Consider the following 13,822-nt stretch of genomic DNA (forward strand, 5'->3'; position numbering starts at 1 on the left):
GACGTGTTTTGATTCTATCTTTTGTTTTACTTTTAAGACAAGTAAGAGTACCTAAGTCTATCGACACGTGGCATATTCATATTTAGATAGTAAAATAGTAGTGTATTCGTGATTAGTTAGTGGTTTTTTATAATTTTTTTTTTTTTGATAAAGTATCGATTTTATTGAATTAAAAGTATTTTGAATACAAGAGAATCTTTAAATCGGTCCAAACATCCTGTTCAAAAATGCTACAACTGATAAATCGAGCATACCTAGTAACATCGTGAGCAACTTAATTTGTTGATCGCTTAATAAAATATAAATTTACATATGTAGAGAAAACAATAAAAACTGAAAAATCCTGAATAATTAAGCCAAAGGTAGATGACATCTTTTGATTACTTCGGATGGCTTGGACAGTCAACAAGCTATCAGTTTCAAGTTCTACATTATGGCAGTTCTTGCTCTTGATTCAACTAAGAGCTTCTTTGATCCCCAAAGCCTCCATAACCTCAGCCGAGTAGATACCACCATGGTGAGTCGTTTTAGCTTCAATAAGTTTACCCAAGTTATCTCTCGCTACTATACCAAAGCCATACGAGGTCTCTTGATGAAATAGTTCAGCATCAACATTAATCTTGATGTGATTTGAAGCCGATTTTGTCCAAAGCTCAGCCCTATCACCACTATTGTCGAAAGATAGAGACAATAGAGCAACTTTATCCTGAGCTTTTCTCCAATGGTCATGAATAATAGAGGCTGAGACTAAAACCTCATTTACAGTTAAATTGCGTTTGTTCCAAACAACATTGTTGCGAGCTTTTCACACCGCCCAACACAACATAGCAACTCGACATACTTGATCATTAACAGCTGTTCCTTGCAAAATCTCAAACCAGCTGCCAAATGTTGCAGAAGCAACCATGTTAATAGGTAAACCGAAGATTGCCCAGCAAACTTTGGCAAAATCGCAAGTGAGCAGTGCATGGTTTATGGTTTCAGCATGGAAATTACACACAGTTAAAGAAGCTGAGATTTGCACATATTTAAAAACAAGATTGACACAAGTGGTAAGGGATCCAGAGATAATTATACGCCACAAGAAGTTTGTCACCCGATGAGGGCCAACCTAAAATTTGGTAGGCTATAGGAAATAAATATTTTTGAGCTTTTATTTAGAAAAAAAATATAGTATTTTCTAAAATTAATAAAAAAAAATGTGTAATTTTAAAAGGAGATAAATTTGTTTTAGGCTCTTGGGCTAGGTGGGCCTATGTATAAGCCTAACCCGTCTAAACCCAATACTGAATTGCACTAATAGTATTATTTTGAAAGAGCCAAATTTTTTAAATGTTTAAACGGGCCATTTAAAAAATCAGGAAAAAAAAAACATTTAAAAGAGAAATGCTAAATATTATCCTAGGATGGGGCTTCCATGGAGGTGGAGGTTATTTTTTTTTTTAGTTGATTTAGATCTAAGACTCAGATTCTATTTTTAGTTTAATTTTTGTTTTGTTTTGTTGTGTTTTGTTTTTGTTTTTGTTTTTTGTTTTTTGTTTTTTTGTTTTTTGGTTTTTTTTTTTTTTTTGTGATGATTTAGATAAATTGTGATGGTGGGTTGTGACAATGGTGATTGAGGTGGAAGTAGTAATGGAGTTAGGGTTCCACGAAAAGAAAGAGGAAGAAGAAGATAAAAAAGAAAAAGAAAAACAAAAGAGAAAAAGATAGAATTTTTTTTCTTCTAATTTTTTAAAATTTAAAATATTTTTAATTATTTTTATAATATTTAAGTTATTAATATTAGATAGATCGTGTACATTTCGTGGCAGTTTACTTTAACACTATTGAAGTTTGGGAGTTTTACCCTGAAAATTTAGTACAATGTTAATAGATTGATAGTGCTAAATCCAAAAATTTAAGTAGTTTGGCTACAAATTGTTGGATTAAAATCATCAATATGGGCTCATATGTATATTAGTGTATTGCTATTTGAAGTTTGGCCCAAAATAAAGTGATCATTTTAGTAATTATGGGTCATTGGGTATTAAAGTGTCATGGGCTAAATGTGTAGATACCCTAAGCGATATTTCTAATTTATTGAGGGGCTAAATTAGAAATACTTAAAATTAATAACCTAGCTATGAGGTTATAAATTGGTAGTGGTCCCCAAGAAACAAGTGCCAATTTCTATTCTCATCTTCCCCCATCAAGAGAGAAAATTAGAAAACCTAAGTCTTGTTTTCTTGGAAGATCATTACCCAAAATCACCACAAAGATTATCTCTACAAGATGGATTAAGATCATCACTATCTATGAATTAAGGTACGCTTCCGCCATTTGAATTCTTCTCTTTGAATCAACAAAGGTATTCTTTAGATCTATAGTTATACACTTATAATTATATGTAATATGTTTATCTATAGAATTGAATTTTGTTGTTGCATATTTTATGAGTGATATAGAAACTAACAAGTGGTATCAAGAGCCACTTTTGATTGATTCTTTGAGAATTTAAGGTTTATGTTAAAGAAATTTGGGAAATTTAAAAATTAGGGTTATGGTCTTTCCACTTTTTGGCTTGAGATATAAATTTATATATGTTTATATCATGATGATTAAGTAATGCTATTTTTTGGGTTTAAATTTTATTTATTTGTTTTGGTTTCATAATATATCGTTCTCCTCTGATGTATTGATGTATTGATTTTTTATGACTACCGTATAAATATAACTTGATGTTTGATTGCCATTGAATCAATGGTTTAAGATAAGTTATGAATTACAGTAGCACACCCTCGAGATTACAACAATACTCATTCCAAATTATTACTACAGTTACCAATAAATTCAAAATACATGTTATATCTTTTATCTTAATATCAATTTCGTAGTATTTTTTTTTTCATTAAGGGGATTAAGCTTTTGGATATACATATATGGGAATTAAGGATTTGGTAAGATATTATTTGGTATATATTTATTGTATTCATTATGTAAATATATATGGGAATTAAGGATTTGGTAAGATATTATGTGGTATATATTTATTGTATTCATTATGTAAATATATATATGGGAATTAAGGATTTGGTAAGATATTATTTGGTATGTATTTATTGTATTCATTATTTAAATATATATATATATATGGAAATTAAGGATTTGGTAAAATGTTATTTAGTATATATTTATTGTATTTATTATTTTTTTTATTTGGGATTGATGTGTTATTATATATTGAGATAAAGTCAAAACTCATTTGAATCAATTTTGTTCAAATTTGGCATACTAAAATTTTAAAGTTTGTCTCTCATTCTAAATGAGTTGATTGAAACATGATGTCGCCAAAGCAACCTCTCTTGTGTAGATTGCTCATGAGGAATGTTAGATGTTTGTGTGTGTGTTTCTCATGTAAGTATTGATCGGCCCAAAGGAAGGTTATACTTATTTTGAGGGCACACATACTTGTGGTGATAAATATGTGACAATTATAAGGTTTCCATGTGAACAATATGTACAGTCCAAAGATTGACAAATTGTTTGACAGGATTTATTGTCAATATTTGATTTCTACAACAAGAGTACCGCTTACAGTTAATATTATTGTCCAAAGACTTGATATTAATGGTGTGTTTGGTATCTTGAGATGGGATTTGCCATTATTTGAACTTATTTTGTTATATTGATTCTTTTGTGAACCCTTGGTTATTTTGTTCTATTTTTTTGCTCATGTTTTAGTTATATCTACCAACATAAAGTTAATTCTCATGCCAATGAGATAAATTTTTAAGTAAAGGAAAGATGCAAATATGCTTCTTTAGCTACCTTGTTTAAAGAAATGATAAGGACAAAGATAAAATTCAGTATGTTGCATATGGAACACTATTAAAGAAAGTGCAAAAGATTTTAGATATGGAATTATCTATGACTTTTACAAAAGGAATTAAAATAAGGTTAAAGTGTTCCAAGTATGTCATTAGACATATCTAATGAAAATAAGTTTCTCACTATGGTTTGTTTTGTAAATGATTTAATTTATTGTACCTAACTATACTTAATAAGTAATTTTTTATGAAATTTCTTATGTAAGTATACTATGGAAGGTTATCTATGAAACTAAAAGCCAAGTGATGATGAAAGATTCATCTTTAGGGGCAAAAGTGAAACATCTACATATGAGGCTATAAGGATATTCAAACTATGGTTAAAGACTAGTTATTTTTTGGATTTGGAAAAGACTTATACAGTATCATCACCTAGATGAGTTTTGGTTTTGAATTCTATTTTGAATAAGTTAGGACATTCTTGTTCATTTAGAATTTAAAAGTCTTTTCCAATATTGGTTCTACTAGCTCTTTAATTTATGAATTTATTGAAATTTGCCTCATATAAAGAAACCTTATAATTTCTCTTATGGTACAAAATATAAATTGAATCATGAGAATTCTATTATACTTTGGTATAAGTATTAAGATTATATCTCCCAAAAGGAGAATAGAAGGACTTATTTTTAATAGAATTCTTGATCCCTTGATTTAATAAATTTTAGATTTTATAAAGGGGTAACAAACAAACATAAAGAAATCAAGCGACAAAATAAAAGTTTCATTATCTAAGAATTTATGCTATATTTTGGTAGATCTTTCCTCATGGTTTTATGGAATGATCAATAATAGTATCTTGTCTTCAGACTAATGAAACTTGTTTTGTTCATAAGGCATTAATCTTTAGACGTTTCTTTTAAATTTTTTAAACCATAGTTGACAAATCAACTAGGTAAGAAAATTAAAATCGTTGAAACTAACTATGATGGTTAACACTACCATGCGAGGTATGACGAATCAAGTGAATAACGTCTAAGATTATTTTGCACAAATACTAAAGAAATGTAATTTCATCTTCCGATACAAAATGTTAGGCAAACCTAACATGAAGGGTATTTGAGAGATGTAATTAACATTTATCTAAGGACATGACTAGAAGTGTGATAATTCATTCTTCGTCATGAAACTCGTTTTTGGGGAGAAACACTTAAGAATGCAACATAAATTCTGAACTGTGTATCAAGTAAAGTATAAGTTAAAACTCTTTATAAACTAAGGTTGTGGTTAGACTCATAGTCTAACATATAGATATATTCTATTTGTGGATGTTCGATTAAGATGAGGTCTTATAAGCCTCATAAAAGCAATACGGACTCCAAAATAGTAAGGAACTATACTTTACTGTATACTCTAGTAATTAAAAAAGCTACAATTTTTGTGATCCCACATTATGGTTCAATTTTGAGACGAGAAACTTTAATAATTTTAAGGATGTTGAGTTTGGGGGAGAAATAAGATTATTATAGATATTGTTCTTGAGAAGAAATTGACGTTAAACTCAATTCCAACTATCACTTTTGACAATGTTTAGTTTTTCATGACTTTCATTGATCAATAAGTGAATCCAGAACCTTGATAAGACAATATCAAACAACTTCTCATTCAAGATATGGTAAATGTTTCAGATAATCAAACTCAACAACCTCAAAGGTTAGTGTCATTAAAGAAATCCAGGAGAGAAAGGACATAAGGAAATAATGGAATGATAGACAATGATCCAATCAACTTTTATCATGCCATGAAGGTTCCGACTCTCGAAACTGGACTGATATCATAAATAAAGAGTACAAATTGATGTGAGACAATAAATTTTTTGGTATTTTTCCTATTGCTATAAGGTGTAAAACTAATTGGTTATAAATAAATATTTATAATCAAGAGGGATGCAAATTGCAATGTGGAGAGATGCACATTATGTCTTGCATGTAAGGAATTACTTATAAAGCATGTATGTATTTGTACTTATGCATATTAAGAATGTTGGATAGATATTTAAGTAACCATATAAGGAACTTTCGGTATGCAGCCAAATAAACTATAAGGAATTTAAGGAGAACAAAATACTATATGTTCACTTATCAGAAATTAGAAAACAGAAAATGTTGGAGATCATTAAGATTTCTAATTCTGATCTTATAAAGCTTTTAGTTGTGAGATTTTTGTCACATATGGCTGCAAAAAAAAAAAAAAAAAAAAAAAATTAAGAATGGTATTGAAAGCTATTAAAGATATATTTTGTGACAATAAATCAATCAGTTTGCATTTTAATAACAACATGAACTTTATGAGGTCAAAGGCACATTGACTTTGAGCTAATTGTTATTAAAATAAAGTTCAGAGTAATAAGGTGTCTATAGAACATAATAAGGACAAACTCCATATTTTGTGTGATCTGGATCATTAAGAATATACCACTTAAGGCTTTTCAGGAGCGTATTGCTCATATATGGATGTGGTATTATTTAAGATTGTGCTGATTTAGTGGGAGTTTGTATTTGAGATGTTCTATCAAGCTGATACATATTTATGGTTTGATTCTGCAGATAAAGTATGGATTTAAGTTTTGAGTACTCTGAATGTATTCTTTCTATTGAGGTTTAAGTATAAGGTTAGAAAGAATTAATAAAGAATTGATCTCAATTAAGGAGGACCAGTTGGAAATAGACATGCTAAGATCACATTTGCATGTAATTTTCATGCTACGCATCCATGATTGATCTATGTCATTTGATTATATTGATATACGTGACCATTGATGAGTTTAGCTACGATAAATGTTGCGAAGGCCGCTTTGATCCTATGTTAGTATAATTAATGGACGAGATTGTTTTGAAATACCTATAATTATGATAGCAAAAGTTAAGCGCTTATAAGGTTACACACTATCAGAAAACATATGTAGCCCAAGTGGGAGATTGTTGGATTAAAATCCTCAATATGGGCTCATATGTATATTAGTGTATTGCTATTTGAAGTTTGGCCCAAAATAAAGTGATCATTTTAGTAATTATGGGTCATTGGGTATTAAAGTGTCATGGGCTAAATGTGTAGATACCCTAAGCGATATTTCTAATTTATTGAGGGGCTAAATTAGAAATACTTAAAATTAATAACCTAGCTATGAGGTTATAAATTGGTAGTGGTCCCCAAGAAACAAGTGTCAATTTCTATTCTCATCTTCCCCCATCAAGAGAGAAAATTAGAAAACCTAAGTCTTGTTTTCTTGGAAGATCATTACCCAAAATCACCACAAAGATTATCTCTACAAGATGGATTAAGATCATCACTATCTATGAATTAAGGTACGCTTCCGCCATTTGAATTCTTCTCTTTGAATCAACAAAGGTATTCTTTAGATCTATAATTATACACTTATAATTATATGTAATATGTTTATCTATAGAATTGAATTTTGTTGTTGCATATTTTATGAGTGATATAGAAACTAACACAAAGTACTTATAAAGTTATTAAAAAAAATAAAATGCTAAAAATTATTCCATTTTGATATTGATATTATTAATATAATTTAATATCAAATTTTACTAATAATTTATTTTAATAATGATTAAAAACAATTAATTATTTATAATGTTGAAATAAAGTAGTAGAATTTGCAATACTCGAATAATTGATATATGAAGATGATTATATGCATATATATGTTCCTATAGATTATTAAAAGCTAGGAGTGCTTGAAAAGTGGAACCTAGTCTCATCTCTCCACCACTCGCCCTAATATAAGTGCGCTACACGGGATATTACTAGTCATGTGGACTAGTGAATAGTATGCTACTAAAAAGGTTTAGATGTTTGTGTTCCTCCATTTGTCGATATGTTGCTTACAAGGAACATGACCTAGACCTTTGAGAGATGTTGTCAATGGCCATAAACCTAACACAACATAACACATGTAGTGCATGTAACTTCTTATAGAACTTGTTAGCATAATGCAAGCATTAGATAGTTGCACCTTGCTTAAAAAAGATATAGGCTCAGTTTGGACTAAGGCGGACTAAACCTATGTTTAGGATCCACCTAAATTCAAGGTCCACCTTGCTTAAAAAATTAAGAAATTTACACTTTATACTGATTTTTCTCATTTTATTTCTTTTTGGGTTAATACTATTTTGGACCCTCTGTTTTACAAAAGTTACCAATTGGACCCTGTGTTTTGTTAAATGACAAAATGGACACTGTATTTTCTAAAATAGTACAAATAGGACCCTGAATTGATTTTTTGTCAAAATAAAGTTTAATTTTAATCCGATCTAAAAGTGCTATGACAAAACTGTTTACATTTTTTGTATCTGTTCTTATTAAGCATTGTCTTCAAGTTGGTTGTATTAAAAAAAAAAAAGTTGTCAAAAATTGAGCTCAGGGTCCTATTTTTACTATTTTAGAAAATATAGGGTCCATTTTATCATTTAACAAAACACAGGGTCCAATCTGTAATTTTTGCAAAACATAGGGTCCAAAATGATATTTACCCTTTCTTTTTTACTGTTACACGTCAATTATTACAATTTCACTGTGTATACTATTTTTTTTTTTGAATTTTGAGCAAGCCTATGTAATTTAGCTTAATAATATATATGTGTTTATATGTATAAAAAAAAGTTTGTAAAAGTTGATTGATGACTTTTATGTCACTTTCATGTCAATCTTTTTTTTTTTTTTACTTAAATTTCCAACTCACTCCATGATTTCATTCTTAAAAATTTATATATGTGTTTATATATATATGGGTGCACTTTTAATGGGTACTACCCATGAATGAATAAAATTAGAAAATTTTGAGTTTTTATGCTTAATTTTTCTATCTAATTAAAAAAATCTCTCATTTTTATATCATATGGGCTGAGATTGTTCCATCGGTAAAAAAAAAAAATTAGCAAGAAAAATAAAAAAAGAAAAAGTTGAGTTTGAGTTAAATATTTTTGTATGAACATATTTTTGATATAGTGTAAAAAGAGACATTTATTTATTTATTTTTTAATTAAGTAGTTAAATTAAGTAGAGAAATTTAAATTTGTGATTTCATTATTCGTTATTAGATCAAAATTCGAAGGTTTGATATTTTTAAAATTAATATTTATAGTTAAATTTGTTTAGTAACTATTCATGAGTAATACCCATTAAGAAGAGTTCCATATATATATATGTGACTCTTTATATGTATTTAGTTGATTGATGGGACAAATTATTTTTTACTTAAATTTAAAATTAGGGACAACCCACCCACGTGATCCCTATTCCCAAATTTATATGCTACTACAATACTTCTCTCTTGAGGGCTTGTTAAGGCATGATCATAGACTTAAAAGATTAGATCATAGACTTATGAGAGTTCTCAAGCCATAGAGGGAGCTCAAATAATATTGAATATGGCATAACAAGAGACATTGATACATGACTTTAGTGTTGACATTTGACCACACATGCTACTTAATTTGTAAATGTTTGAATGAGCATCAAGAGCTAGAATTTATGTTATTGGAAATATGAATTTGCTTCATAGATATACTTGAGAGTATAACCCAAACAAAAGTTGTCTAAGAGGCACGTATGGTTGGATTTCGATATAAATTCATTTGAAGTTTCATGTTTGGCTATTTATTCTCGAGAAAAACACAATTGACAAAGAATTCAATGAGTTTTCTAAAGAGTAACAAACTAGTACGTACTTGGGTTTCTTTTTTAAAAAATTGTTTGAATTTTTCTATACATCATAAATGTGTAATAAAAGAAATATCAAAATGGTCAACGACAAAAAGATTAATTACAGTGCCTTCTTAAACTCAAGAATTTCATTGCCAAAAAATAAAAAAAAATTCAAAATTGTCAAACGTTGACAATTCGATGAGTTCAATACAACAATCTTGCATGAGCCCCAATTCGATGAGCTATTCAATACTATAATTTCACAATTCGATGGCCTATTGTCCCTTAAAGCTCAAAGCCCTACATTTTTGTTAATTGTTAGTAACTAACAAAAGTAAGACTTGGTACAATTGACTTTTCGATTTGATTCACTCTCTAGGGGGATTAGATTTCGAATCCTAATACATATGATATATGATATTAAGTAATTTGTGGCGTAAATACTTAAGTTTAACTTCCAGTTGCAGATAAATATTTAAGTTTTATTTTTGACGGTATAATACTTAAGTTATATTTTTAAAACTTCTGTAGGTACTCGATCGTGAATTGTCAAACTATTATACATGTGTCATTTTCTTATTAGTATATTTAAATTAATTTTTAAATAAAAAATAAAAATTTAATGACATAGAACAATTAGAGATTGTCACGTGGCTATTGACTTGACACTTAATAGCTAGGTAACAGAAGTTCTAAAAATATAACTTAAGTATATTACTATCAAAAATTAAAATTAAATATTCATATGCAACCGAAAATTAAATTTAGATATTTATATAGCAGCATAATAACTTAATGTTTGTAAAATTGTAATTTTCTTTTACTTTTGTTTGTACAAACACATATAAGGACCTGATTCTAAATTATTAGTCCGAAAGAAGTAAATATTAGTTGTTACATTCAAATTTTTTTTTTTTTTTTATAAATTCAAAACAAAATTTGTATTATTATTTATCTTTATTTTTATAAAAGAATTGTATAGTGAGCCCCAATTTTGGCCCTTTATCCCACCAAAAAAAAAAAAACCATAATAAATCGAAAAGAAAATCTCTATGTAAATATACATCTATATTCTATAGTGATTATGTCCTTCAGTTTCATCCAACTTTTATAAATAATAACTTCTCTCACATTACATGTCCCACCATATGATAAATTATTTCATTAGAATTAAGTCAATAAAACCATCTATTAATATTCAAAGAATCAACTTTAGGTGGCTCGACAACATTATGGTATTGAAAAATGTTACCAAATTATAAAATAAACACTAATTATAGTGGAGTGAAGAGACATCATAATGTTTATGTTTAGCATTAAAAGAGTGTAATTGAGCTAATCATAAATCCCAATTTTACATATTATATACATTACAATCAGTACTTGCAAACTTGAGAAATTGCATCAGATTAGATAAGAAAGAAACAACTCTGAATACAAAGCTTAGATATATATATATTAATATGTTAAAAGCATATGACATGAGATATATAACATATATATCACAAACATTTTTACAATCAAGGATAGAAATAACAGTAAGCAGATACAACAATTAAATCAAACAACACTAATGATAATTAGGAATATAATATGATCAACAATGAAGGATTCATTGCATTACCTCAAGTTCAAGTTCATCATTGACATCTTCTTCTTCTTCTTACTTTGATTAGTCAAGAGTAGTGAAAAACGAGCAAATCCAAACTTCTTTCTCTTACAAGAAAATTGCTTGTTACAATTTTCTTTCTCAGGTCTCAAAGAAGATGGTATATCACCATTTTGTTTACCAAGCATTTGACCCAATGAAACCTTTGGTTTTCCAGAACCTTTTCCAGACAATCCCATTTCAAGCTCTTCGGGCAGCAGCAGCTTCCTGCTTAGAATTTGTCCAATTGACAATGTTGGCTTCAAAACAGGTTTTGACCCATCAGTCACCATGTGTAGTCCATTCACATCGAGGAGACGTGAATCTCTTCGGTGGTGAGACGGGTGAGAGTTCTTAAATTTGGTTGAGTTATGAACCGAAGAGCGTCTTCTTTGACCATGTTCGGATCTCCATCTGCGTAGAGCTTCTTCAACTGCTAGTTTCCCTCTGTTTGCTGCTTCCACTCTGCTCAGAGCTTCTTCCAGTGTCTTTTGACTGGTTCTGACTTCTTCAGTTGCCTCTTCTACCTTTTTCAAAATATCCATTTTCGAAATGTTTGCATCATCAACTTGATTCATAGCATCCACTACTCTCTTCTTGGACAGTTCTTCAGCCTCTCGAGCTTTGCAGATCAGTGACGAATACTCCTCGTATGTAAGAGTAATTCCTTGATTTTGAGAAAAATCTCCACCTCCAGACAAGCCATCAGGATATGACATAGCTTTAATCTCTGCAAGAGCAACAGCTTCAGCTGCTCTAGCAGCCTCCTTCATTTTCCTGGCTGCAATCAACCTAATTTCAGCTGTTTTTATCTTAGTTTTCGTCTGTTCAATCTCCTGTGTTGCTCTCAAAACCTCTGATCTAGCAGCTTCTCCCATTTGCTTGAACTGATCAACCTCAAAACTCAACCTTTGAAGCTCCTTCGAAATATCTGATGGGCTATCAGAAACACATCTACTTTCAGCATCCTTCACCAATTGCAACTTCACTTTCGTTTGGTTAAGCTCTTCTTCAAGCGATAATATCTTCGAAGAATTCTGAGTTAATCTCTCACGCGTTTTCTCAAGCGAAAGTCTTTCTTTCTCCAACTTCTTGTTGAAAACATCAACAGAAAATCGAATATCAGCAAGATCAGTTGTAGTCCGAGTAAGATTCAGCTTTGCCTGTTTCAATTCCATTAAGATCAAACCCGGGGCTGATGAAGGGCAGGTGGTGTTTATGCTTTCCACAGGAGCACAAAAATTTCCCTCATCCCCACGATTTTCCTTATCTGCTTCATTCACATTCTTGTCAGCTGCATTAGCCTGAAGAGCTAGATTGACTTCAGCAGCTTCTTTCTGTAGCTTTTGCTTCAACTCTTCCATATTCATTCTAGTCTTCTCCAAATCTTTCAAAACATCCAAGGTTTCCCTTTCTTTGATGATTAAATCTTTCTCCAAATGCAATGCCTGCTCCTCTAATTTTGTTATATCAAGCTCTTCCACCACCTCATACTGACATTAACAGAACACAAAAAAGTCAAGTAATGTTAAACAACAAACATAGTTTCACTCCAAAATTTATACATATAAACTGAATTTACTTAGTACTACACATTTATAGGAACCCCACTTTCATCAATGGTGGAAATGAAGCTCAAAATTCATAAAGTTCATAAATTTAAACTCAAAGAAACAATCCCATTTGATCATTTCTCACATTAAAGGTATCATTCATTACTTTAAATTCTTTATTAAAAAACAGAGAGAAAGTGAAAGAGAAAGAGAACCTCATGATGTTGTTGAGAAAGCTTAGAAGAATGAGAGGGTTTCCAGTAACCAATTCCACCAAAACGACTTACGGCTTCTTTCACCGATTCAAACGGAGCCGAAGTATCGATCTCCGCTCTCTTCCTCAAACCCTTATCGGTCTCAGAACTGTTCTTCCTGTCTAACCTCATTTTCGAACCCGAATCATTCAAAACATTACTCTGATCAAGCTCCATTACATTCGAATTCATCTCCACTATTTCACCCAACACCCCTCGAGATCCAGAATCTAGGGTTTCCGTCATTGTAGCCAAAAATAAAAACTTCACCTTTACACTGTCACGACCCTAAACAAAAAAACACCAAGATACGCCTAGTTCTGTAGCTCTACAATGGAGATTTACACTAACAAAAACACCATTAACGATTCACAAAGCTAAAATGAAGTACAACACTACCACAATGTAGAGAGACACAAACCCATTTTTGAGAATTTTCTAACAGAGCGAGCTTCAGCTATGGAGTGTTGGTGATAATAAGGCTTGTATTTATTAAAATCCCGAAACTACCCCTAATCAACGGTCGAAATATGCCGAGGGTAAAGTGGTAAATTAAGGGTTTTAAGTACTGAGTCTGAGCCCAAAATGGGAAAATTAATAAAAAAAGAAAGAAGGCTCTGTTTGTTTGTTTTGGCTTAGCTTAGTACTTTGGAGTTTGGATTATTGTTTAATATAATAATTAAAAATTAATTAATTATAATTTTGGGTTTCAACGGAAACATTTGAATGGGCCTTAAAGGGCCCAGTAATGATGAAAAAGTTGGGGGTGTTGTGGTCCACTAGTGGGTTTGGGCCGTTGGGACTTGGGAATTGGGAACCTAACACAACTGAAAAAGT

The 13,822-nt window shown here is 30.4% G+C and overlaps 1 protein-coding gene across 1 annotated transcript; it reads right to left on the minus strand.

Moving 5' to 3' along the window:
• Positions 1-10,961: 10,961 nt before the first annotated feature.
• Positions 10,962-13,471, minus strand: LOC115697428 (WEB family protein At2g38370). Its single transcript, XM_030624427.2, has 2 exons — positions 12,947-13,471; positions 10,962-12,671 (listed from the first exon to the last, which is right to left on the minus strand). The coding sequence occupies exons 1-2, from the start codon at positions 13,229-13,231 to the stop codon at positions 11,151-11,153; spliced, it is 1,806 nt and encodes a 601-aa protein (XP_030480287.2). The 5' UTR covers positions 13,232-13,471; the 3' UTR covers positions 10,962-11,150.
• Between the last annotated feature and the right edge of the window lie 351 nt (positions 13,472-13,822).

This window comes from Cannabis sativa, chromosome 7 (genome assembly GCF_029168945.1).
Source record: "Cannabis sativa cultivar Pink pepper isolate KNU-18-1 chromosome 7, ASM2916894v1, whole genome shotgun sequence".
Classification (NCBI taxonomy): domain Eukaryota; kingdom Viridiplantae; phylum Streptophyta; class Magnoliopsida; order Rosales; family Cannabaceae; genus Cannabis; species Cannabis sativa.

Excerpts from the sequence above, each read along its gene's own strand:
- LOC115697428 (XM_030624427.2), bottom strand. The coding sequence starts at position 13,231 with ATGACGGAAACCCTAGATTCTGGATCTCGAGGGGTGTTGGGTGAAATA. Across the intron at positions 12,672-12,946 it reads TTTCTCAACAACATCATGAG|TATGAGGTGGTGGAAGAGCT; the intron begins GTTCTCTTTCTC and ends TGTTAATGTCAG.